Source organism: Eulemur rufifrons, chromosome 20 (assembly GCF_041146395.1).
Source record: "Eulemur rufifrons isolate Redbay chromosome 20, OSU_ERuf_1, whole genome shotgun sequence".
In the NCBI taxonomy this organism is placed as follows: Eukaryota; Metazoa; Chordata; class Mammalia; order Primates; family Lemuridae; genus Eulemur; species Eulemur rufifrons.
In genome coordinates this window covers 23056739-23083954 of record NC_091002.1, presented here as the reverse complement: position 1 = coordinate 23083954, position 27216 = coordinate 23056739, and the positions used below count along the sequence as shown (strand labels likewise).

At 38.7% G+C, this 27216-nt stretch overlaps 1 protein-coding gene across 2 annotated transcripts in view; it reads right to left on the bottom strand.

Annotated features, from left to right (window-relative positions):
* Positions 1 to 27216, bottom strand: part of TRPC4AP (transient receptor potential cation channel subfamily C member 4 associated protein) — a 75421-nt gene that overhangs the window by 28368 nt on the left and 19837 nt on the right. For both annotated transcript variants that reach the window (XM_069495431.1, XM_069495430.1), the window contains exons 3-7: positions 25434 to 25550; positions 15356 to 15413; positions 12622 to 12677; positions 6833 to 6961; positions 2329 to 2536 (exon numbers count right to left, since the gene is read on the bottom strand). In XM_069495431.1, coding sequence (XP_069351532.1) covers positions 2329 to 2536; positions 6833 to 6961; positions 12622 to 12677; positions 15356 to 15413; positions 25434 to 25550 — 568 coding nt within the window. The remainder of the gene's footprint in view (positions 1 to 2328; positions 2537 to 6832; positions 6962 to 12621; positions 12678 to 15355; positions 15414 to 25433; positions 25551 to 27216) is intronic.

Here is a 27216-nt window from a genome sequence, read left to right as displayed (position 1 = left end):
CTCCCTGGAAGGATAGAAAAGAAACCAACAGCAACGGTCACCACACAAAACAGCTAAAAGATGAAAACAGCCTAAATGTCCATTAACTGATAAATGAATAAACTGTGGTATATACATATGATGAATACCATTCAACCATAAAAAGGAATGAAGTACTGATACCTACAACATGAATGAACCTCAGAAAGATTATGCCAAGTGAAAGAAACCAGATACAAAATCACGTATCATATAATTCCATTTACAGTCATGCACTCCATAATAATGCTTTGGTCAACGACAGATCACATTACAGCAGCAAGGTACTGAACCTTCTGGCCTTCAGTTTCTTCATATGTGCAATGGGGATACTAATTTCTATGCCACAGACTGCCTGGAGGATTAAATAAAATCACTTCTAGGTAAAGCAGTCAGCTCAGTGTTTGCATATAGCAAGAACTTAACAAATGTTACCTTTTGTCAGCGAACATGTGTGTAAGTCAGCTTTGAGGTATAATTTAGCTGACATAATTTAGTTATAAAGAAGTTCACATATTTTTTTAAAAATTTATATTTTATGATTTACTAAAATCAGAACTCCCTAAAAGTCACAAGAAAGGGGGAGTGGGAAGAAAACTCTACACAGACCAAGGGAGGCCTTGTATCTATGGACAAGAAGAAAACCAAACCTGGAGGGAAGTTCACAGAGTCCACAAACTTCTATCTTTATGTATGATTAAAGCATGGAAAATTACATTCCCTAATAACTTATAAAGTACAGTTATGACCACCTGGCATTCATAACTATTATAAAGCTGGAAGTTCACAGGGTTAATAGAGGACTCATACTCAGGATTAGGAAGGGAGGCTGCTGTGTAGTGCTTAGCAACTCTGCAGAGCTAGCCCTGGGAACGCACACAGCCAGCCAAGGACTTCAGAAACAAAGTTAGTTTGCAGAGCATCATCAGGGCTACCTTGGGATGGTCATGGTTTTCCACTGCTGTTTTTTAATGATGCATTTTTGTTATTTTATTTGGTGTACCTTAAGGTATACACATACGTTTTTGTATCAATAATATTTCCAGCCTGTTAATATTCAAGAACTAGCTTTTAGGACACATAAATGTTTCAGTTCAAATATGAATTACCTACACTCTTACGGCCAAAACAGTTTCCCTGAAATCTGCTCAGGCAAGGATACTTTATCAAAAGAACAGATCTTTTGCTACTGTAAAGAAATATGTGGGGTACATTGGTTAGAATAGTGTGTTTTTATTTTTAAAGTAATTAATATACTCACGGGGTTCTGAAAACCAAATGATTAAAGAAAGAAATCCCACTCCCACTACTGACACCATCTACTGTTACCAGCCACTTCCTAACAGGTAATCACTTTTAGGCTTCTTGTGTATCTGTTCAATTTCTTTATGCATATCATATATGAACAAACAAATGTATGGTCTTAATTCTTCCTCTCTGCCTTAACACAAAAAGTATCATATTATACATGCTATTCTGCATTTTCCTTCTTATCATCAATATATCTTGGAGATTTTTCTATACCAGTACATAGAGATCTTCTTTATTCTTTTGTTTTTTTAAAGCTACACAGTTTTCCAGTATATAAATATTCTATAAATTAAGTAGTCTCTTGTTGATGAAACTTCAGGTTTCTAGTCTTTTGTTATTATAAACAATGTTGCAATGAATAATCTTGTACAGTAGTTTCCTATGTCTTATCCTTGGGGGATACATTCCAAGACCCCCAGTGGATGCCTGAAACTGCAGACAGTATTGAACCCTATGCATGCTATGTTTTTTCCTATACATACATACCTATGATAAAGTTGAATTTGTAAATTAGGCACAGTGAGAGATTAACAACTACTACTAATAAAACACAACAACTATAACAACATACTGTAATAAAATTACATGTTATAGTTTCTCTGGAATTTTCCATTTAATATTTTCAGACTGCAGTTGACCACAGATAACTGAAACCACAGAAAGTGAAACTGCAGATAAGGAGTGACTACTGTATATATACATCAAATCTATAAAATCTACTAAGTCCAGAAGAGGCTTAGTAGATCAAAGAGCATAAGAGTTTGTAATTCTGATAAACAGTGGTTCTTAAGTTTTTTGAGGTCCTAGGCCCATTCAAAAATCTGATGAAAGCTATGGAACTTGATCCCCTCAATAATGAACAGATATACAAAAATTTCACAAACTCTAAGTGGACTCTAGGAGCCCTCACATGGACTAATCTCTAGAGAGACTGACCAGATGATTTAGGAAGGGTCTCAGAGCTACAACATCAAAATTCTGAAAACCTAGAGACTTTACCTTGGTTGATTTCAGCTGCAGAAGGCCCCAAGCTCAAACTCTTCTTCTGCTGAGCATTTTTGGCAAGAAGTGTGTGCTTGTCATCATTCCCTGTATCCATCTCTGAAATGGTGACAGCCAGGATCCGGCAGAAATTAGCAAGCTGCTGCTGATCGAAATTGGATACTAAAGTACTCAGATTGGGGACTTCATCTAGTCGGATCATTTCCTACAGAAGACACAAATAAAACAATTTCCATGCTCAATTCACTAAAGACCCTGGGCTGTGCCTCTCTTTTGCATTCCCCCCAAAGTGGAGCTCAGTAGCTGGACCACTTAGGTTCACAACTCAGCTCCACAATTTGAAGCTGTGCAACCTTAGGTAAGTTATGGAACGTTCCTAGTCTTTGCCTCTTTACCTGTAAAATGGGACTAACTTACCTCATAGGATTAGTCTGAGGATTAAATTTATCCTTTGAGCACCACTATTTTCACTCTCTCCATTTGTTCTTGTGGTGCATTTTGCCTATTTAAAACAAGAAATGCCTACCACTCAAGTTTTATAAATCACAAATTAACATTCTTGCTACAGATTTTCCTCCTTTTGAGAACAAAACATTTCAAATATAGGTGAAGGCCTCTGTGTATCCTCCATCCAGTTACATTCCCCTTTCTCTCCCAGAGGTTTCTGTTATTTTGAACTCTGTATTTATTATTCCCATGCATGTTTTTATACATATAAATATTTCCATTAAAATACATGGTATTGCTCTGCATGCGCAGTGTGAATATCATACTACAATTTACCTTTGACTCAACATTTTGAGTTTTATCTACACTGATACAAGCAGCTCTGGTGAAAAATGACTGTTTTACCCCACAATTTAATCATTCTTCTTTTAATATATATTTAGGTAAACTACAACTTTTCACTATTTAACAGTCTTGCAATGAACCCTCCTATAGGTGTTCCTTGTGTACATGTACATGTGACCATTGATCTGAAGTGAGAGCAGGAATTCTTAGCTTTTTCTTGACTTTAATAAAAATATTTCCAAAATTTCAAAATTAAGTTTAGTATTTACTGTAAGTCTTAATAGATAGCCTATAACAAGTTAAGGAATTTTCCTTCTATTCCTAGCTTTTATTATGATTGAGAATTGAATTTTATAAAATGCCCATTGTTACTTGGTTATATTTTTTTTCTTCCTTAAAATCTGCAGATGTAATGTACTACACGAGCTTTTCTCATTTTGAACCATCCTTGTATTCCTCAGATAATACCTGCTTATCCTTCTTCCCACTATTTATTTAACTTCCACCAGATTGGGTATTTCTCTTTCACTGCACATACCATATGAACTCGTAATTATCTGTGCCTGCACCTGTTTCCCAAATAATCTGACACTGCTTTGAGGGAAGGTTATGTCCTACCTTTTCTCCATAGCCTCAATGCATCGGATCTGGTAGCAAGGGTATCAGTATGTGTGCAGTGAACAAGTGAATGATTCCGAGAAGCCTCAAGAATCCCACTCCCCTCTATTTCTGGTAATGGAGGAGGACAGGAGTTTGCTGTGGAGGGGGCATCTGGGAACAGCTGCTTTCACCTTTGCTTTTCCTTTCGCCAGCACACAACAAATGTTAGCTAAAATTACTGCTAGACACTGTGACTTTCAGCTCATCTGTTCCTCTAGCCCTGCTGTAACTCAGTGTGTGGGTCCCCAAACCAGGTCCCCCCAGCCCAGTTCTTTTTAATTTTTATTTAACATTTGATACATACAACATAAATTACACAGTATAACAAAATGAAAGCTGTCTATGCCTCCCCTATTGCATCTCTCCGCCTCTGGTAACCACTATCGTGAATTGTTTACTATTGCCTTGCCATTAAAAAATAGTTTTATCATATAAATGATTTGCTTTTATTTTTGAGCTTTGTAAAAATGATATACTATTTATAGTTTTCTGCAACTGGCTTCTATCACTCAATCATTTCTATTACTCAGCTATATTGTTGCCTATAGCAACAGTTCATTCATTTCTACTTTGTAATATTCCATTGTATGAAGAGAGTACATTCATCCCTTCGCCTGCTGATGGATTAGAGACTTGGTTTGTTTTTTGCTCTGAAACAATGATGCTATAAACATTCTTATGTGTCTCTTGATGCACACATGCAGAAGTTTTGCTGGGGCAGTGGCTTCCAAACTGTTCTAATAATGATCAAGAATAAAAACTCAGTAAACATACATGTGGAACATATAAACACATACATAAATATGAAGCAAAAGCTTCCTCAAATGGTATCCTTACACAATACACTTTGCTGTTCTATTTAGCTGGTAAACCCACTGCACTGATTTCAGAATCCTTTTGGTTTCAATTGGTTTACTGTTTTCATTTCTAAGAATCACTGTTTCAGGACTGGTCTCCCCCAGGAGTGTGCCCAGGCACAGGTTATAGGGGACCCATGGCAAAATACTGACACCTCAGCTCTCAGGGCAGAGCTTCCTAGGTGTTGGGGCACAAGGTATGTGCATGCTCAACTATAAAGCAAAAAAAGTATAAATATATTCTGATATAAAAAATTATCAGCAGCATAAAAATGTTTCCAGTGATATACATTCTCACCAACATTTGCTCTCTCCCCGTCATTGTGGTACTGATTTACATTTCCTTGATTATCAATGAAGTTTAGCATCTTCTCTTACATTTATGGACCACTTCTTTCTCTTCTATGAAATGCTTGTTCATATCATTGTCCATTTTTTCTACTGGGCTATTTGTCTTTTTCATGCTGATTTTGTAAGAATTCTTGATAAATTCTGAATACCACTCCTTTGTTAATTACATGAGCTGCAAAGATCTTCTCCCAGTGGTTTGGGTTTCCACTTTCATTTATAGAGATGGGGTCTCGCTATGTTGCTTAGGCTGGTCTTGAACTCCTGGCCTCCAGCAATCCTCCTGCCTCAGCCTCCCAAATGCTGGGATTACAGATGTGAGCCACCATGCCAGGCCTGGGTTTCCACTTTCTTTATGGTGTCTATCTTCCCCCTTTCAAACTGCACCAAGATACCCATAATGTTTGGTAGAACCCACCGCCATTTTTGGCAACACAAAAAGCAATGAGGAGTAAGAGGGCAGGAGGGGGCAGGTGGGAAAAGCTGTGAAAGAGAATCCTAGAGTCTGGTGCTGAGACTGCCAGGGAATCTGAATTTTCCACCCTGGAGGCCCCCATCTCACACATTGGCTGGAGCCCACAATTATTGGAAAAATAACAAAGCCTTTTTATCAAAGGGCACAAAGGGTCTGTCTGGGGCCCGCACACATCTCCAAAGTGTTCCTACAGACAATAGGCCACTTGTGCTCCTTCTGCCTAGGCAATGACAAGCAAGTCCTAGGGAAACTGCAGCAGAAAGACAGAAATGAAGTTCAGGGCCACTGCAGTGTTTGTGGACACCCTCTTCTTTGCAACAGCAACCTCTAGGTGGCTGCTCAGTAACAAAAGGAAGAAACCTGCCAACCAGCAGCCTAAATGGAGGCTTAGGACAGATAAGGACTAGGGAAATAAGCTCCAGGTCCTCACAAGCACTACAACAAAAATCTGACATAGTGAGTCTCTAACAGAGAGGTCTATGGATGTATTTTGGGGGACTCTGATCCTTTAATGAGAGATTTTTAACTTAGTATTTTCATTTCATTTCAATCATAGTTTTTTAAAAAAACAAAAACAAAAAACTACAGGTCATTTCAATGTCACCTTATGACCAAGTGGCAGGATTTCAGTGCTCACTTTTGTGTCTCCTACTATGTTGGTGCCAATTAAACCAACTTTACTTGTTGAATACTGATGATAAAAAATAGAAGTGGACTTAATCAGTGAACCAAACACCACCACTCAACGGGAGCATTTCCTAATGAATGAAGGTTTTACAACAGATCAGATACCAAAAATGGTAGGAGAATGGAGTCACCACACAGCACACAATGATATAGGTATGCTAAAAAGAACTTGCCCCATAATAACTAGCAAGAGGCAATTTGACTCCAGCAAAGTTAACATTAGCCATCACATTAAATTCATGACATCAATCTGAAGTTTTGAGTTCTATAATTAGTTTGATTTGAATTTATGTATTTGTTTAGGTTTTATGGTCATATAAAACCCATTAGTATAAAGAGTATAATCTAATTTTTGGCTGCATGCAGTGGCTCATGCCTTTAATACCAGCACTTTGGGAGGCTGAGGTGGGAGGATCTCTTGAGGCCAAGAGTTTGAGATCAGACTGGGCAACACAGTGAGAACCCTGTCTCTACAAATTAAAAAATTTAAAAAAAATTAAAAATAAAGAATATAATCTAGTTTTATACTTGAACTTATCTAAGTAACAAAAAATAATTTAACACTAGGAATCTAGAAGAATTTCTTTTCTAAGAGTTCTGTATATTATTCAAGTTTGAGAAATCACTGGTCTGAGAAACCCTCCCTCATCTGGTCAGCCATCTACTGAAGGACACAGCTCACCTTTTTAACACCCAAAATATCTTCAATGAGAGTTGCTGTTTGTAAGAAGGTCTTCTTACTTGTCATCAGAGTAAACAGGAAGATCACAAAGTCATTCTTTTCTGCCAAACGCTTTGTAACTCCTTCCGTCTGCCACAAGGGAGAAAAGGTAGAAAAGGTTAAATAACAAAATAAAATATGAAGAGCAAGGCATCCATCCAGACACTAAAGAAACAATCCAACCTCTGAAAATTGGCACTAGCCAACAAAACTGGGATGCCATTACTTAACTGTGGGAAACATCTGTAAACTCCCCAGCCATGGAACAAAAGCCTCCAAACATCCAGGCTACACAACTGGGAGTCCATTTTGGAGCTGAGAATGACAGAAAAGCAGGAGACAGTGGCCTCAGTTGGCCTGTAAAGTCTAAACCCCAAATGTCTCCATTTAGAAAACAAACCGAAGTCATTTGGAACAGAAGGTGGTGACTAATGTGGGTGATTCCACTTAGAATTCTATTAACATGAGAACATAAGAAAACAAGACAGTGGTTCCTGAGAGGCCTTATAAAGGAGTTCTGAAGGCCATTCTTAAATCTGAAATCTAACAGTGTTTGAAGCATGGACTTAGGGGTCAGATCCAAGTTCCAATTCCAGCTGTATGATCTTGAACAAATCACTTCTCACCTTAGTACCTCCATTTCTTCACCAGTAAAGTAGGCATCTCAAAAGTCATTGAAAGGATTTCAATTAGATGATGTGTATAAATATAAACATCGCCAAGTAAGTCTCTTACTTAGCCTACATTCCATAGCCAAAGTGATCTTCTTGGAGTAATCAAAAAACTTCAAGCCTCCTTTGCTATTCAATTAAATCCTACTCTTCTGCTTGATATTCAAAAATCCATCCTTCCAATAGGCACAAAGTATCTGTCAGGGATAATCTCCCTGAAACTTACCTTATGCTGGGGTCAGGCTGAATGACTTGCTGTTAACACCCATGTACACAGGGTGTCATTTCTACCACTTTGTTCTTCCATTTGGGAATGCCTTCACCAACTCCATACCGCCCTGTTAAAATCCTACATGCTGAATGTTTAACCCAGCACCATTTATTAATAGACTATAGAAACAATGTAAATGTCTACCAGTGTGGAAAAGATAAATCAAGTATGCTATCCTCACACTATGGAATATACTATCAGAAGAGATGCTGTGCAGTGGCTCACATCCCAGTACTTTGGGAGGTGGAGGTAGGAGGATGACTTGAGACCAAGAGTTCAAGACCAGCCTGGGCTACATAGCGAGACCCCTCACCTCTACAAAAAATAAAAAAAATTAGCCTGGCATGGTTTTGTGTGCCTGAAGTCCCACCTACTGGGGGGGCTGAGGCAGGAGGACTGCTTGAACTCGGGAGTTTGAGGTTACAGTGCGGCCACTGCACTCCAGCCTGGGCAACAGAGTGAGACTATCTCAAAAACAAACAAAAAAAAGGCTAGGCACAGTGGCTCCTGCCTGTAATCCCAGCACTTTGGGAGGCCAAGGCAGGAGGATTACTTGAGGCCAGGAGTTTAACACCGGCCTGCACAAAGAGCCCATCTCTAAAAAAAGAAGAAGAAAAAGAAAAGAAAAAATGATGTAGCTAAATGTTTATGATTTTTGTAGAATAAAAAAGCTGGCCACAAAATGGTGCTTGCATACATGCCAACATACAGAAACAAGTCTGAAATTGTTCATAACAAACTGCTCACAGTTGTTTAATCTGGTTATTGGGATGATACCTGATTATACTCTGTATTTATCTTATCTACATTTGCTATTTTTTTCAGCCCAAAACATGCTTTGTTATTTATGAAACAAATAAGTATCAAAGATAGGAATAGGCAAGCCTACCAGCTCTTCAGCATGCCACTTCCTACATGAAGTCTTTCCTGAGCTACCCCACACATACACAATCCCCCTTCCTCTGAGGCCTCAAAGCACCTGGTCTGCACCTCCCCAGATCCTTTGCCATGTCCCCCACTCCCAACCCATTAACTAGGACCCTCTGAGGGCAGGCCTATGCCTTATTCACCTCTGGGTCCCTGGTATCTAGGAGTAGGCCTGGAACATGGTGGGTATTTATCAAGGTTTGCTGAAAGACTGGAATAAAAAACAAGAGGCGTGAGGGAAGTAAAGGAACCAGGAGGTGAAAGATTTCAAAAGTTAGGTTCAATTTTTAAATGTTCTCAACACAAAGAAATGATAAATGTTTGAGATGATGGACACGCTCATCATCCTGATCTAATCACCATACATAGAGTATCTATAGTATATGTATCAAAATATCACTATTTACCCAATAAATATGTACAATTGCTACATGTCAATTAAAAGTAAATTTTAAAAGATGAATTGAAAAAGCGTGGACTTAAAACTACCATATTGCGAGCTTAAATGCCCCCACACACCCCCACACCCCACTCCTACTACTTTAGGGCAATTAGAGCTTAGTGGCTTTAATATTTCTTTCTTCACTCTTTTCAGCCTCTAAGCTGAAAAAATTCCTAAAGGCAGATTGCAACAAACCTGACTTCCTTTTAAAGAATATAATTAAGTACGTAGGCAAACACAGTCTGGTAAATGGGAACCTTAAGTCAGGAAGCATTTTACAATCAGTGGGATGAGATGTGTCAATAAAAAATGTGCTGAGTATATAAACCTGCAAGGATCACAATATTAAGTAGCACATTAAAGAAAGCAATCTCAGTCTGATTCTGTATTAATTAATGTTACACTTCTGTTCTCCAGTTGGAGCACTGGCATGTTAGGGGAAAAAAGCTTTTATTTTCCAGCCAAATACGGTACCTACACTGCCATAAGATATGAAACAGGATTGATTCTAGCTTTACTTAGACAAGCAAAAGTTCTGGAATATCCAAAAAAAATAGAACAAAAAGAGAAATAAATTTACTATTTTCTGAAAGCGTGACAATATCTCTAAGCTGTCAAATACACAATCCTGTTGCCCTAACTAGCCACCCTTGACTACCCAACCTTTCTCTCTCTTCAATTTATCTATATTCTACTCCTTTTAGAGACTGGCTAACATGCCTCTTCCTCTGAAAAGCTTTCCAAATCAGGATTAACCACCCAAAAAGCCATACACAATCCTTCTTTTCCTCTCCATGGCGAATTCTTAAATCTCTAACATAATATATAAAACACTGTGCACAAATGCATTTTTCTGGGGAGTTTTTTTTTCCCCCCATGATATTCATCATAGGTTCTTGACCAAGTCTCTGTTTAGCATCTAAATCAGGAGTTAGTTGCAAATTAGCCTCCATCAGACCAAGTTTTATCTAACTACTTAGTTTTATCTAGCGCTTTTTTTTTTTTTTTTTTTTTTTTTTGAAACAGAGTCTTGCTCTGTTTCCCAGGCTAGAGTGCCATGGCATCAGCCTAGCTCACAGAAACCTCAAACTCCTAGGCTCAAGCAATCCTCCTGCCTCAGCCTCCCGAGTAGCTGGGACTACAGGCATGCACCACCAGGCCCGGCTAATTTTTTTCTATATATATTTTTAGCTGACCATATAATTTCTTTCTATTTTTTTAGTAGAGACAGGGTCTCACTCTTGCTCAGGCTGGTCTTGAACTCTTGACCTCGAGCGATCCTCCTGCCTCAGCCTCCCAGAGTGCTAGGATTACCGGCATGAGCCACCGCGCCCGGCCTAGCTATTAGTTTTTATCTTTAGACAGGACATACTTGCTCCAGACTAATCATAATTTACACGACTCCCCTTTATAACACGGGCAATTTCAAACATTTTCTGTTTTCTGCCTGATCCCTGGAGGCATTGGTGTGCACCTCTAAGAGCCCCAGATTCTCTATCTAATCTGGAATTAAGCCAGAGCATCACAGAGTTGGACCATATCATACCATGTTCTTTACTGTTTTTTAAAAAACTGAATTGTATTTTACTGGAATGTCACTGATTAATATTAGGTGTTATGATTTTAAAACAGCCTCATAAAACTAATGACCTATGGAAGTTGCCAATGATGGAGTCATTACATCATACATTCTTTTTTTTCTTAATAAGGATAATCTCTTATTGGCTTAAGTTGCAAGAATAATTGTGTATTTCCTAAATAACTAGTTTTTTATCTTATAGATTTGTCTGTGCCATTAGCTACACATGGCCATCAAGCACTTGAAACATGGCTAGTCCAAACTAAGATGCGCTCTGGGTGTTAAAACACCACCACCACATTGTATTCTAAAAGCTTAGAACAAAAAAGGAATGTAAATATTTCATTAATAATTACATCGTAGCCTGAACAAGAGTGAGACCTCATTTCTACAAAAAACAGAAAAGTTAGCTGGGTGTGGTAGTGCTCGCCTGTAGTCCCAGCTACTCAGAAGGCTGAGGCAGGAGGATCACCGGAGCCCAGGAGTTTGAGGTTGCAGTGAGCTACGATAATGCCACTGTACTTTAGTTTGGGTGACAGAGCAAGACTGTTTCAAAAAAAAAAAAAAAAATTTTGATTCCATGTTGGAATAATATTCTTGATATACTGTGTTAAATAAAATATATCATCAAGATCAACTTCACCTATTTCTTCCTACTTATTTTTAACTGTAAAAAAATGTGGCAACAAGGAAATTTAAAATAACTCAAGTGGCTCGCATTGTGTCTCTATTGCACAGCACTATCATAGATGCTGAATTGTACAAGTGTTCAAGCATATTTCCCTATTTGTGTTAGCTGCTAAAAGGGGCACCCAATTTGGGGCACCCAAATTCGTGCCCCATCCATAATACAGATGATTTAATGGTCTACATTTTTATATCAGTCCAATATCCTGGCTGTATGTTTGTTCCCACCCTATCCTTTTCTTTTGTATCTACTTCTAAGTTTGTGATCTTGGTAGATTTTACATACTCCCACAAGTTACCTAAAATCTTTTCTTTGAATGAGGCAAGAAATGAAATGGAGTCAATTGTTTCTTTTGTATTTCCATAGCATATGGTTTTCACTTGTATAATAGCACTTGTCTTTGCACAGTGACTTTTGGGTGGAAGGAAAAAAATATATGATTGCACTTGTCTCATTCTGCCATGATGATTCACTGTTCACAGTTTTCCGCACCATAGCTCTTAAATGACAGATACTGCATCTTATAAAAACTAACATTTATATATTGCTTTACAAAGTGCTTTCACATTGATTATCTCATTTAGTTCTCACAATAACCTGATGATGTTAATATGATTATTAACCACACTCCACGAATAAGAAACTAAGGCTCAGGGAGGTGTACTAAGCCAAGGCCAGAACACAAAATCAAGTTCTAACACTAAACACTATGCTCTTTTCTTTCTACCGAATTGCTTCCTTTATTCACCATTTTCCCAGCTCAGTGATCAACCTAGTAAAGTGTCCTGCTCAATATATGGGTGGGGCTTGTGGTTCTTGTTGTTTCCTAACAAGGAAAACAAAGGAATAGGGATAACAGAGTTAAAAGGAGTCTTAAGGTCATAAACACTGTCAATGCTTATTACCTTTTGACAAGTAATTGTACAGTCTCTGCTTGGACACTTCCAGGAACAATGGAGTTCAGTAACTGCTGAAGCAGCCCTGGCTCTTAACAAAATTCTGCCTCCACACAATTTCTACCAGTTGGTCCTGATTCTCAGACACACATAAAATAAGTCCAATTCCCCCAATATCTGAAGATAGATAGCTCTCATGTCTGCCACCCCCACTCAAATCTTCCCTTCTCAACCACTGCGGATATGGGAGACAAACGGAGTCCTAGGGGTACTTACACAGACACAGGTGTTATACAGGATGCTCAAGCAGTCCTTGGACATTTCATCGCTTACTGAAAGTGAAAGGGGAATAATTGGTTATTCTTCTCATTGAAAAGACAGTATGACAGTTTATGTTTTTTCAACCTAACAACTGTTACAATCCCCTTCAAGATGGTTATTTTCCTGTTGGTATACCTCCTCCCACTCCTTGTCTACCAAAGATCTTCACAGTGCCCATCAGAACCTACAAACCAATTTGCTTATCACTTTTTGGTTTGATACAGTAGCCATTTTCTTATTATGCTCCACAGTCTTCATAATTTCAACCTGTTGTGATGCCATCATTTAATAAAGCCATTTTCCCTATGTCTTGCTTAGGCTATATCATGGGTTTGGGGGGGGGGGTTGCTATTTAAATAGATTACAAATAAGCAATTTAATACATATGTGTAGTCTTTTTATGCTTGTATTAAACTGGTTCCTTAAGATACATTTTCAATAGCAGAACTACTAGAATCTAAACTATAAGCATCTTAATTGCTCTTGTTAGAAATTTCCATTGAAAGGTCTATTAGCAGCAAAAAAAGATGTCATTTTTATTAATACTACAGATCACCGAGTGTTATGTTTAGTTTTTTTTGTTGTTGTTGTTATTTGTGTTGGGTAAATGGCTTTCAATGCCTGACCTTCTACTAATTCCAAGAAAGCATTCACTATTTCCCTGTGAGCAAGAACAGGAGAACAGCAAAGAAAGGAAACTTAATTTTCATGACCTCCAAACCAGATGATGAAGAAACTGAGTATGAACCATGAACAAAGTGTTTTGTTTGGGACTGCTTCGATTTTCAAAAACTGTTTTCATGCACTCTTATTCAGCCATAAATGCTAAAATGCTAGGTTTCCCTCTGCGATTCCAACGGGTAGCCCTGCCAAGCTGGCTTGACCAGATGGGCTGCCTCATATGATCCTGAGACAATGCTGATGTCCTGCATCCCTCATCACTACCTTTCAACCTACTGGAGCTTTTTGGTTTGATTATTTAACAACCTCAGGGCAGGGTGAAACACCAGATTACCAGATTGGTGTATCTATTTCCAGATGTTCCATTTTCAAAAGAAATTGGGATTCACTCATTCATCAAGTATTTACTTATTCTACTCTAGAGCAGATGAGGAAAAAAAAGTAAGCAAGCAAGAAAGTCTCAGCCCTCATGCAACCTATAAATCTAGTGGAGGGAAGAGAGAATAAACGTGCACCAACAAGTAATAGTAAGATGGTACTTGCTGGAAGAGGAGAGAGGGAACATGAAGGAACAATTTAGACAGAGTACAAAGCTGATGCATTAAAGATGAATATGAAGCCTCTTAACCACAACTGCACACACAAATGAGACCTTATACACTATGTCCTATTGATGTTACGGGCAAAAAATTTTTTAATTAAAAAATACATACATAATGTTTGTAGAAGGGCACTCATGAAATGTTAATTGAAGTAATCTCTGGTTTTTAATCCCAGAGTAAAGTGCACTCATTCTTTTTTAAAAATTAAATATTGAGGCTAGGCACGGTGGCTCATGCCTCTAATCCCAGCACTTTGGAAGGCTGAGGCGGGAGGACTGCTTGAGGATAGGAGTCTCAGACTAGCCTGGGCAACACAGCGAGACCCTGGTTCTACAAAAAATTTAAAAATTATCTGGGTGTGGTGGTATGTACCTGTAGTCTTAGCTATTTGGGAGGATGGAGTGGGAGGACTGTTTGAGCCCAGAAGTTTGAGGCTACAGTGTAAGCTATGGATAGAGCCACTGTACTCCAGCCTGGGCAACAGAGTGAGACCCTATCTCTTAAAAAAATAAATAAAATATTGAATACCTAAAAAGTATATTTATAACATGTAAGTTATAAAGAATAATAATAGAACAATACCCACATACTCACCACCCAGTTTAAGAAATAATGCACTACCAAAACACTTTGAATTTTTACCACATAAACTCTGGTAATGACTTAACTTTTTACAAAGAACATATATCACCTCACCTGTATAACAAAAAACTATTAATAATAAGTGTTTGAAAAAATAAAACTAAGTGATCTTAAAGGTTATTCCTTACTTTCTCAGCTAGCTACATATGAGAAGAATTTCCAAAGAAAACATAAAAGCTGGAGCAAAGAACTATTAGAAAGCATAAAGATGCAATTCTGGCCAGGCACAGTGGCTCATGTCTGTAATTCTAGCACTCTGGGAGGCTGAGGTGGGAGGATCACTTGAGCTCAGGAGTTAGAGACCAGCCTGAGCAAGAGTGAGACCCCGTCTCTACTAAAAATAGAAAAATGAGCTGGGCACAATGTTGTGCACCTGTAGTCCCAGTTACTTGGGAGGCTGAGGCAGAAGGATTGCTTGATCCCAGGAGTTTGAGGTTGCAGTGAGCTACGATGACACTTTTGCACTCTACCAGGGGCACCAGAGCGATACTCTGTCTCAAAAAAAAAAAAAAAAAAAGATGCAATTCTTTTAGTCCAATGGTTTTCATGCTTTTTCTTTTAAACTACCAGATCTGAATTTCTACCCAGTATAGAATGAATAAAGAGAGATCTTTAGTAGGGGTAGAGAGAACAATTTGCAGTTGAATATAAGGCATATCCTCACTGTTAAGAGTTAGGAAGAGAAAGAAGAAAGCAACTCCTGGAAACTGCCACCGTATCAGTAGATTGAGACTTAAGGACCAGTGGCTGACAAGTATACTTACTTTTCAGTTTCTGTCCCCGGATAGAGATTGTAGGCCTCATAAGAATTTCTACAAGGAGCTATAAAAAAATAAAAATAAAAAAAAAAAGGACAAAGTCTTCAAAATTCAAAGCATAACTTATAAAACAATCTTTGCCATGACAACTCATGGCCCAAATATCTGTCACAGTATTGTAAGACTCTCTTGTTCTGGGAGGCAGTGAGGTTCAATGAAAGAAACACTGTAGCAAAAGTCAGGAAACCCAGCCCAGCCACCTATTCGCCATGGGAACTTGGGCAAGTCAATGCCCCTCCTTGGGACTCAGATTTCTCATTTTTAAAAATAAGTATGTCAGATTAGGTAATCTCTGGGATCCAACGTGGCTTTAAATTTTGAAAAGCTGCAGAACATTATTACTACTATGACTCTTCTTTTTTCCCTGAAAGAACATTTGTGAATCTAAGTTTATTAAAAAGGTCTCAAAAATACACCACAAATTATTAACACTGATTTCTACAGGGATTGGGGGTGATGTGCATAGATTTTTTTTATTTTACATGCTTTTAATACAACATACAATTTTGCTTAAACTGTTTTAAAAAAGCTTTGCTTAAACTGTATTTAAAAACCCATTTCTATTGAGAGAAAGGACAATTTATAATGATAAAATGGTCAATCCATCAGGAAGATATACATATATGTACCTAACAACAGAGCCCAAAAATACATGAAGCAAAAGCTGACAGCATTGAAGGAAATAGACAATTCAAAAATAATAGTTGGACACTTTTATACCATGCTTTCAATAATGGATAGATAAGTAGGCAGATGAGCAAAGAAACAGAACATCTGAGTACAATAAACCAACTAGACCTAACAGACATCTGTAGAACACCCCATGCGGCAAGAACATAAAACACACTCTACTCAAGTGCACATAGACCATTTTCCAGGATAGATTAAATGTCAGGCCACTAAACAAGCCTCAATAAACTTAAAAGGGTTGAAATCATACAAAGTATGTTCTCTGCCCACAATGGAATGAAATTAGAATCAGAAAGAAATGTGGGATATTCATGAATACACAAATAATTTAAAAACAAGTATAAGACTTGTACAATAGGGCAGGTACGGTGGCTCACGCCTATAATCCTAGCACTCTGGGAGGCCGAGGCAGGTGGATCGTTTGAGCTCAGGAGTTCGAGACCAGCCTGAGCAAGAGCGAGACCTTGTCTCTACTAAAAATAGAAAGAAATTATATGGAATATATATATATATATATATATATATATAAATAAATAAAGTTAGCCGGGCATGGTGACGCATGCCTGTAGTCCCAGCTACTCGGGAGGCTGAGGCAGGAGGATTGCTTGAGCCTAGGAGTTTGAGGTTTCTGTGAGGTAGGCTGATGCCACAGCACTCTAGCCTGGGCAACAGAGTGAGACTGTCTCAAAAAAAAAAAAAAAAAAAAAAGGACTTGCACAATAAAAACAAAACATTTTTGAAAGGAATTAAAGACAACCTAAAAAAATGAAAAGATATCTTGTGGTTTGTGGATCAGAAGAATACTGGTAAGATGGCAATACTCCCCAAACTGACCTACAGATTCAATGCACTATCAAAATCCCAGCTGGCCTCTTTTCAGAAAATGACAATCTTATCCTGAAATTCATATGCAAATACAAGGGATGCATAATAGCCAAAATCTTCAACTGCCAGTACAGAAATAAACCCATGTTTCTATGGCCAACTGATTTTCGACAAGGGTGCCAACACACTTCAATGGTGAAAGTAGTGTTTTCAATAAATGGTGCTGTGACAACTGGATAGTCACATGCAATGAAAAACACTGAACCCCTACCCTTACATGGTAAAATAATCTCAAATGGATCAAAGACCTAAATATAAGAAATCAAACTATAAAACTCTTAGAACATGTGGGGTAATCTTTGTGACCTTGAATTAGGCAATGATTTCTTAGATACACACCAAAACCCAAGCAACAAAAGACAAAAATTAGATAAAATGAACATCATCAAAATTTAAAACTTCTGTGCTACAAAGGACACCATGAAGAGCGTGAAAAGACAGCCACCGAATGGGAGAAAATACTTGCAAATTACATGTCTTATAAGGAAACAGTACCCTGAAATAACTAATAGAACTCAATATAATAAAAAGATAATCCAATCAAGAAATAGGCAAAGCAGGTAAACAGGCATTTCTCCAAAAGGCCAATAAACACATAAAAAGATGGTCAACATCATAAGCCATTGGGGAAATACAATGCAAAAATCACGAGATACCTCTTCATACCCACTAGGATGGCTATAATAAAAAAGATAATAACCACTGGCCAGGATGTGGAGAAACTGGCACCTTCATAAATTGCTGGTAGACATGTAAAAATGGTACAGCTGCTTTGGAAAGCAGTCAGGTAGGTCCTCAAAAGTTAAACATGGAGTTAGTGTAACCAGTTACACTATGGTAACCAGTTACACTATGACCCAGTAACTCCACTCCTAAGTATATATCAAGAAAATTTTTTTAAAAAGACAATTGAAGCCAGACACGGTGGCGCACACCTGTAGTTCCAGCTACTCGGGAGAATCACTTGAGCCCATGAGTTCTGGGCTGTAGTGTGCTATGCCAATCGGGTGTCTGCACTAAGTTCGGCATCAATATGGTGACCTCCCGAGAGCAGGGTACCACCAGGTTGCCTAAGGAGGGGTGAACTGGCCCAGGTCAGAAATGAAGCAGGTCAAAACTCCCGTGCTGATCTGTAGTGGGATCGCGTCTGTGAATAGCCACTGCACTCCAGCCTGGGCAACACAGCCAGACCACATCTCTTAAAACAAAAAAACAAAAAAAAGACAACTGAAATAGAAAATCAAAATATATATCCACATAAAAACTTGTATTCCAATGTTCACAGCAGCATTATTAATCACAGCAGCATTATTAACGATAATTAATAAAGAGGAAACAATCCAAATGTCCATCAACTGATGAACATATTTCTTGGCAATAGAAAGGAATGAAGTACTGATACATGCTACAACATGGCTTAACCTTGAAAACATTATGTTAAGCAAGGCAGCCAGTCACAAAAGACCACGTATTGTATGACTCCATTTATATGGAATGTCCAGAATAGTAAATATACAGAGATAGAAAGTAGATTAGTGGTTGCACAAGGATGGGGGACTTGGGGAGGAAATGGCTACTAAAGGATATGGTGTTTCTTTTTTGAGGTGATGAAAATGTTTCAAGATCAACTGTGGTGATAGTCGCATAACTCTGAATATACGAAAAACCACTAAATGGTATGCTTTCAATGGGTGACTTGTATGGCATGTGAATTATATTTCAATAAAGCTATTATTTAAAAGAGTAACAACCATCACCTTATGCTAAGAAACCAGGCATAAAAAGCCACATAGTGTATGATTCTGGTGATATGAAATACCCACAACAGGCAAATCCAGAGAGACAGAAAATAGATTAGTGGCTGCCAGGGCTGCAGGGAAGGGAGAATGCGGAGTGACTGCTAATTGGCATGGGATTTCTTTTTGGCAAGATGAAAATGTTCTGGTAATCACTGCACAACAAAACTACTGAAGTGTGGTTAAAAGAGTTACCTTTATGGCATGTAAATTATATTTCAATAAAGCATTTATTAAAACTCTGATAAACAAATCCTAAGTTAATAGGAAAAAAAAATGAGAAACGAATACTCCAGAATCTGGCATGAATATGACACTATAAATCAACATCCTAAATAGAGAGAGATGGGGGAACATGTGTTGTTTTAGCTTGAAACAGCAGATTAAAAGTAAAAACCCTCAACTATCCCTGCACCACAGACTGTCAAATTCTGGAGAAGTGTTGGGCTCAGCTGTCTGCACATCTGTATTTAATGTTAACTGTACTTACAGGAGAGAAAAAGAAGTCTCATGACTTAGGGCAACAATGAAAGCTGCCCTGGATGTAGGTCTGCTTTGTATAATAGGAGACCTAAGGCCACCCTCTAGAAAAGTTGGAGTAATTATTATAAAGTATATGCAGTTTTACAGCCTGCTTTTTTTCCCCACCATGAATTTTCCCATGTTATCATTACATTAATGACTTCATAAAACTCAACCAAATGGATAGAATAACTATTACCTTCTCTTGGTGGATACTTGTAAGTTATTACAAATAATGCTACACTAACTATCTTTGTATACAAAGTTTGATCTCATTTTAACTTATATCTTCAGGAGAGAATCACAGAAATGGAAACAACATGCAAAATGAGTACTGATCTTTAAAGCTTTGAAATATATCACACAAATGCGTTTCCAAAGAGATCACAATTGTCCAACCAAAATGTAAGATGCATAACTGCACAGAATATTACAGTCAAAATAAATTCACTTCAAATGGTGGGTGGATTATGTCAATGAATAAATGTAAAGTCCCTGAATGCCAAGCTATGGCTTACACCTGGCCCCCAGATGTATTTCATCTGGCCCACACCTACTGAAAAGCTGGGATATTTTTACCTACTAATGTAGATTTCCCATAACCCCTAAGGGGAACAGTCAATGGGAAGGAAGAGTCAGGCACATACTCTCCAGTTCACCATAGTCCCTGCCGTCATTTCGTTTATGCAGATGAGCTTGCTCTGGCCTCCTTCACTCCATTTAGTTACCTACTTGACATCTGACTTCACAGACTATAGGATACACTTTCACGGTCATGTTAGGGGTTGGGTCAAGCTGACAAGGAGTGATCCTGCCACCAGCATGGCCAATCATTCTGATCTAGCTGTGCCTTGGGCAGCATGGCCAAGACAGGCTCACTCTGGGGTCTTGATAGTGATTGGCAGAGGAAGAAATGACAAACTCTGTCTGGAAAATACTTTCAGGAGTGAGATGGTAAGGGAGTTCAGCAAGAACAAATGCACTCACCTGAAGGTTAGTGAAGTACAAAATGACCTGTTCAAAAGTCCATATTTATGAAAAGACTGGAACTCCTGGAGAAGCTGACATAACTCAAAGCAGGAGAGAAAAATCCCACAAAATCAACAACAGTTGATCCAAAAATATACTAAGTGGGGTAAGCACCTACTACAGAGAGCCACATTTTCACTGCACGTAGAATACCAGGCTAGAGATCCACATTATTCTTTCTTTTCCCATAAACACACTGGTTTTTACTGAGTACATTCTTGATGAAGAATTCAGAAGTAAAGGGTCCTTTGAGCTGGCCAACAAGTAAATGCTATAGGAGACTGCTAAGGAGAAGGTGCTGAGCAGCAATTAAAGAATAAAGGCTAGGGATATAGAGATAACACTCGATCTTTACTCTGGTGGAAAATGGCATCTTTAAAGAAAACGCAACTTTTAAAAAACTGAAGTATAACATGATAAAGAGGCCAAATCTTATGTGTACAGCTCCAGTTTTTATAAACTAAATACCATTCCTGTATAATCACCACCCAGATCAAGATAGAGACCGACCACAACACCCCCAAATGCTCCCTTCTTCATGCTCACTCCAGGTAATAGGGCTAAGGGCAGATATCTGGGGGAGGGGGAGGGAGTCAGATCCCAAGCTTTCATTCATTGCACCAAAATAAATTTCAAGTGGTGCAAAAATTGAAACAGAGACAATAAAACTTTAAAATATCAGAAGGAAATAGACCTGGTTTGTAATTTAACAGTGGGAAAAGAATGCAACAAAACTCGGAAGCCACAAAAGGAAAGAATGATCAATTTGAAACTTAAAAAATAAACATTTCTGGGCCAGGCACAGGGCTCATGCCTGTAATCTTATCACTTTGGGAGGCCTAGGTGGGAGGATTACTTGAGGCCAAGAGTTCGAGACCAGCCTGAGCAAGAGTGAGATCCTATCTCTACAAAACATACAAAAATTAGCTGGGCATGGTGGTATGTGCCTGTAGTCCCAGCTACTGAGAGGCTGAGACAGGAGGATTGATTGAGCAGAGGAGTTTGAGGCTGCAGTGAGCTATGATCACACCACTACAAACCAGCCCAGGCAACAGAGTGAGACTTTGTCTCTTAAAAAGTAAACATTTTTAATTTTAAAATAACACAAGGCCAGGTGCTGTGGCTCATGCCTGTAATCCTAGTGCTTAGAGAGGCTGAAGAAGCAGAAGGATCACTTAAAGCCAGGCGTTTGAAACCAGCCTGAACAAAATAGCAAGATCTCATCTCTAACAAAATATAGAAAATTAGCCAAGTGTGGTGGCGCACACCTGTAGACCCAGCTACTCGGCAAGCTAAGGCAGGAGGATCCCTTGAACCTAGGAGTTTGAAACTGCAGTGAGCTATGATTTTTGACACCACCGCACTCTATCCTGGGCAAGAAAGCGAGACATTGTCTCAAAATAAATAAATAAATAAAAATAACACAAAATCAAAATTCAATTCTCAAAGTAGGAAAAAAACACATAAAACACATATGACAACAGACTTTAAAGAATTAATGGTACCTATAAAAGAATAACCAAATAATAATAAAGATGCAGAACAGACAATTTGCAGAAAAGGAACCAATTACAAACACACGAAAAATATCCAATCTCTGTCATAGAAGGATGAAAAAAAATTTTTTTTTTTTTTTTGAGACAGAGTCTCACTCTGTTGCCCGGGCTAGAGTGCCATGGCATCAGCCTAGCTCACAGCAACCTCAAACTCCTGGGCTCAAGCGATCCTCCTGCCTCAGCCTCCCGAGTAGCTGGGACTACAGGTATGCGCCACTATGCCCGGCTAATTTTTCTATATATATTTTTAGCTGTCCAGATAATTTCTTTCTATTTTTAGTAGAAACGGGGTCTCGCTCTTGCTCAGGCTGGTCTCGAGCTCCTGACCTTGAGTGATCCTCCTGCCTCGGCCTCCCAGAGTGTTAGGATTATAGGCGTGAGCCAACGCGCCTGGCCAAAGGATGAAAATTTTAGAAACTATTTAAAGAGAATATAAAAAGAACTCTTAAAACTCGATAATAAAAAGAGAATATCCTGGCTGGGTGCAGAGGCTCACGCCTGTAATCCTAGCACCCTGGGAGGCTGAGGTGGGAGGATTGTTTGAGGTCAGGAGCCCGAGACCAGCCTGAGCAAGAGCAAAACCCCCACCTCTGTTAAAAATAGAAAAATGTGCCGGGTGTCATGGCACACTCATGTAGTCTCAGCTACTCAGGAGGCTGAGGTAGGAAGATTGATTGAGCCCAGAGTTTGAGGCTGCAGTAAGCTCTAATGACACCACTGCACTCTAGCCAGGGCCAGAGAGCGTCACGTGACTCTGACTCCAAAAAAGAAAAAAGAGAAATATCCCCAAAAGGGACAGGTATTTCTCCAAGGAAGATATACAAATGATAAACTCATGAAAAGATGCTCAATATCATTAGTCACCAGGGAAATGCAAATCAAAACCACAATGAGCTATCACTTCATATTTGCTAGAATGGTGGTAATCAAAATGACAGATAACAAGTGTTGACAATGATACAGAAATCAACACTCTCATACACTGCTGGAGGAAATATAAATGGTGCATCCTCTTTGGAAAACACTCTGGCAGTTCCTCAAACAATTAAACCTAGGGTTACCATATGACCCAGCAACTTTATTCCTAGGCATATGCCCAAGAGAAATAAAAACGTATCCACAAAGAGCCTGTACAAGAATATTTATAGCAGTGTTATTCCTAGTAGCCAAAAAAAGGTGGAAACAACTCAAACGTCCATCAACAAATGGATATACAAAATGTGGTATATCCACACAATGGAATATTATTTGGTCATAAAAAGGAATGACTGTGCATGGAGGCTCATGCCTGTAATCCTAACACTCTGGGAGGCCAAGGCAGGAGTATTGCTTGAGTTCAGGGGTTTGAGGTTACAGTGAGCTATGATGACGCCACTGCACTCTAGCCAGGGCGACAGAGACTGTCTCCAAAAACAATCAAACAAAAAAAAAAAGGAATGAGTATCAATACATGTTACAACATGGATGAACCTTGAAAGCATCATGCTAACTGAAAGAAGCCAGTCACAAAAGACCACATATTATATAAATCCATTTATATAAAATGTCCAGAACAGAGAAATCTATAGAAACAAACAGTAAACTAGTGGTTGCAGAGGGCGGGAGACAGAGGGCATGTAGGTTGGAGAAGTAGGGTAGTGATAGCTAAAACACATGGAGTTTTAGCTGGGTGCGATGGCTCATGCCTGTAATCCTAGCACTCTGGGAGGCTCAGGTGGGAGGATCGCTCAAGGTCAGGAGTTCGAGACCAGCCTGAGCAAGAGTGAGATCCCCCCCCCGCCCCCCGTCTCTACTAAAAATAGAAAGAAGTTAGCTGGACAACTAAAAATATATAGGAAAAATTAGCCAGGCATGGTGGCACAGCTACTTGGGCGGCTGAGGCAGAAGGATTGCTTAAGCCCAGGTTGCTGGGAGCTAGGCTGACACCACAGCACACTAGCCTGGGCAACAGAGCGAGACTCTGTCTCCACAAAATAAAAAAAAAAAAAAGAGAAACATATGGAGCTTCTTTTTGGGAGTGATGAAAATGTTCTAAAATTGACCATGATGATGGTTGCATATATTTGTGAATACACTAAGAACTACTGAACTATACACTTTAACTGGGTGAATTTCATGGTATGTGAGCCATAGCTCAATAAAGCTGATTTAAAAAAACTATGAAGAAATACCATTTTTCTCACATCTGCTTAATAAATACTTAAAACACACTGGTGAAGGGGGCTTCTGGGAGCTCATAATGTTCTATTTCTTGATTTGGGTGGTGGTGACAAAAGTGAATTTATTTTGTGGTAATTTTAGTGTACTCTTCTGTGCAAAGGTTATACACTTCAATAACCAAGTCCATAAAAATACACACACAGACAATAAATTGGTGATGGTGTGTACATAAACAGACACTCATACTTTGTTATTGGGGATGTAAGTTGACAAAACCTCTTAGGTATGTAATCTGCAGGTTTATATGCAATAAAAAACACATATACTTTTGTTCCAAAGGTATATACTCACATGTATACAAAAATATATACCAGATCTTTATTGCAATCTTGTCTATAAGAGAAAAGGTGTAGAAAAACTCTAAATGCCCATCAACTGAGGCCTAGGTGAATAAATTATGGTACAATTACACAGGGAATACTATTTAGCCATTTAAAATAATGAGGCAAATTTACATGTACTCAAATGATACTATCCTCAAGTTCAAGAGTTACATGAAAAAAGCAAGGTACAGGGCCGGGTGCGGTGGCTCACGCCTGTAATCCTAACACTCTGGGAGGCCGAGGTGGGAGAATCGCTGAAGGTCAGGAGTTCAAGACCAGCCTGAGCAAGAGTGAGATCCCATCTCTACTAAAAAAAAAAAAAAATACAAAGAAATTATCTGGACAGCTAAAAAAAAAAAATATATGTGTATATATGTATATATATGTGTGTGTGTGTATATATATATAAATTAGTCCCAGCTACTCGGGAGGCTGAGGCAGAAGGATTGCTTAAGCCCAGGAGTTTGAGCTTAAGGAGTTTGAGATTACTGTGAGCTAGGCTGACGCCACGGCACTCTAGCCCGGGCAACAGAGTGAGACTCTGTCTCCAAAAAAAAAAAAAAAAAAAAAGCAAGGTACAGAAGAGTATACCTGTGTATATGGTATGCCACTCTATGTGGGGAAAAAATAAACTAACGTAGTAGGGGATATTTACAAACACATGCACACACACTCATATTCCCAAAGAACATCTTTAAAACGACACACAAGAAACTAATAATCATAATTGCTTCTGAGGAGGCATCACTGGGAAATTGGGGGAGACATTTTTCACTTTGTATCTTTAAAACAAGGTGGATATATTATCAATTCAAATAAATTAATTCTTCTAAAGTAAAGCTATGCTGCTTCAACACAGGTGAATGCCACTGGGCTTCTAAAAGTTAAAATCTGAAATAGTTCCTATAAATTCTGAAATGCTTCCTGCTTCCCATTTTAAGAGTTAAATTCTCAAACCATTAAGTAGTAGTAACAGTAGTAGTAATAATAAACAGCTACTTACGTCAACACCTCCAAACAAGTCAAAAATATAAGTATTTGGGTAAGTGGTTTCTTGGGTAAGTTTCCTCTCTTCAGTAACAAATGCCATAGCCTCCATGGAGAGAAGAGGAGAAATTTCCTAGTTTAAAAAGGAAGGTACATACAGACATTCCGCGTTAAGTAATCAACACAGACCAGACACTAAAACATCAGTTTGAGCACAAAGATAACCTCCGGTGAACCACACTTCCCAGTATTCAGGCCCCTGCAGCCCTTTCCCATGATGAACCTAGGCTGGACGTGACTTGCTTCAACTAACAGAACTTGGCAGAAGTGACACTATGCCACTTCCAGTATAAGCCTCAAGAAGGCCTGGTGGACTTGGCTTTTGCCATTTTGGAACCCAACTGTCATGCTGTGAGAAGTTCAACATAGCCACCTGGGGAAGCCACAAGGACGAGGGTAAGATTGATACCCTTCGCTGATCTCCACCTGATGGCCAGCACCAATTTTGCCAGGGATGTGAGCAAGGCCACTTTGGACGTTCCAAATATCTCAATACCCCACCCAACACCACATGAAGCAGAACAACCACTTAATCAACCAAGAATTGTGAGAGATAAATGGTGGTTGTTACTTCAAGCTACCAGGTTTTGCATTAACCAAATCACTGCTCAAATATTACCTGCTGCAGGAACCCCCAGCCAGAAACAATCTGATGTTCAAAACCACCAAAGCAATCTGTAACTCATTTGTGGCATTTAGCACTTTTACTTTGTACTTACTCAGAAACCTATGTTATTTCTTCCCTACACTAAATGCTCCTTGAAGATAAGACTGCCACAGATTCTACTTTGTATTCCCCACAGGTCCCTAGATACTGCAGGTATTTGATATGGTAGACACAGGACAGTAGTTCTCAGATTTTTGGGGCCATAGAATCCTTCGTTCATATAAAACAAGGCTAAGAGAAAAAAAATTCTTACAGAAAAACCCAGAATGTGCTAAGGTTCAAGTAAGTATTTGCTGGATGAATAAAGAAATAATGACCACATAGCAAGGACTCACAATTTCCAATTAATTTCGCTCCCCCTTAATCTCACCTCAACCTCATATCTCAGAAATTCAGCAGGAATCAAATAATGTGCAATGCTTTGCAAAGCATTTTTAAAGAATGTAATAGGATACAATTTCTATCACTCAGACTGTGAGAAGATCAAGAATATGTCTTAAAAGTAAAGACTAAGCTTGTTTAGTTTCTATTGTATTTTAGAATAACTTATTATGTGACATAATCAAAACCTCACCTCTGAATAACACTATGTCATTTAGTTTCATTAGTTTCATTATGATCAAATATAACTTATAAGAGTTTTAACTGCAGCTAGAGCTGGTGGCTCTGTATTCATATTTGGGGCCAGCCCCAAAGTTTGGATAAGGTGACTCCACACCTATTGAATCAGAAATTTTAGGGTGAGGCCCAGCACTCTGTGCTTTAGCAAGCCCTCCAGGTGACTCTGATACACACTCCTATAATGTCTTTACATTGTTTTCCAGCCATCTCCCAACTATCAAACTTAGCCCCTTCAATCTTCTGTTAGTGATAATTTTCAAGAACCAGAAGGCCCTTTCCATGAGCCTTCAGTAACATGGGATCTTTTAAATCCTGTTTCAAAAGAATATCATCCCAACCCTAGAACACAGTGTTGATGTCCCAAATTAATTAAGCAACCATTGCCACAAAGTAAGCATGAAGAAAGCCGGGAAGGATACGCACAGGGAACCCAATGGTGATTATCTCTGGA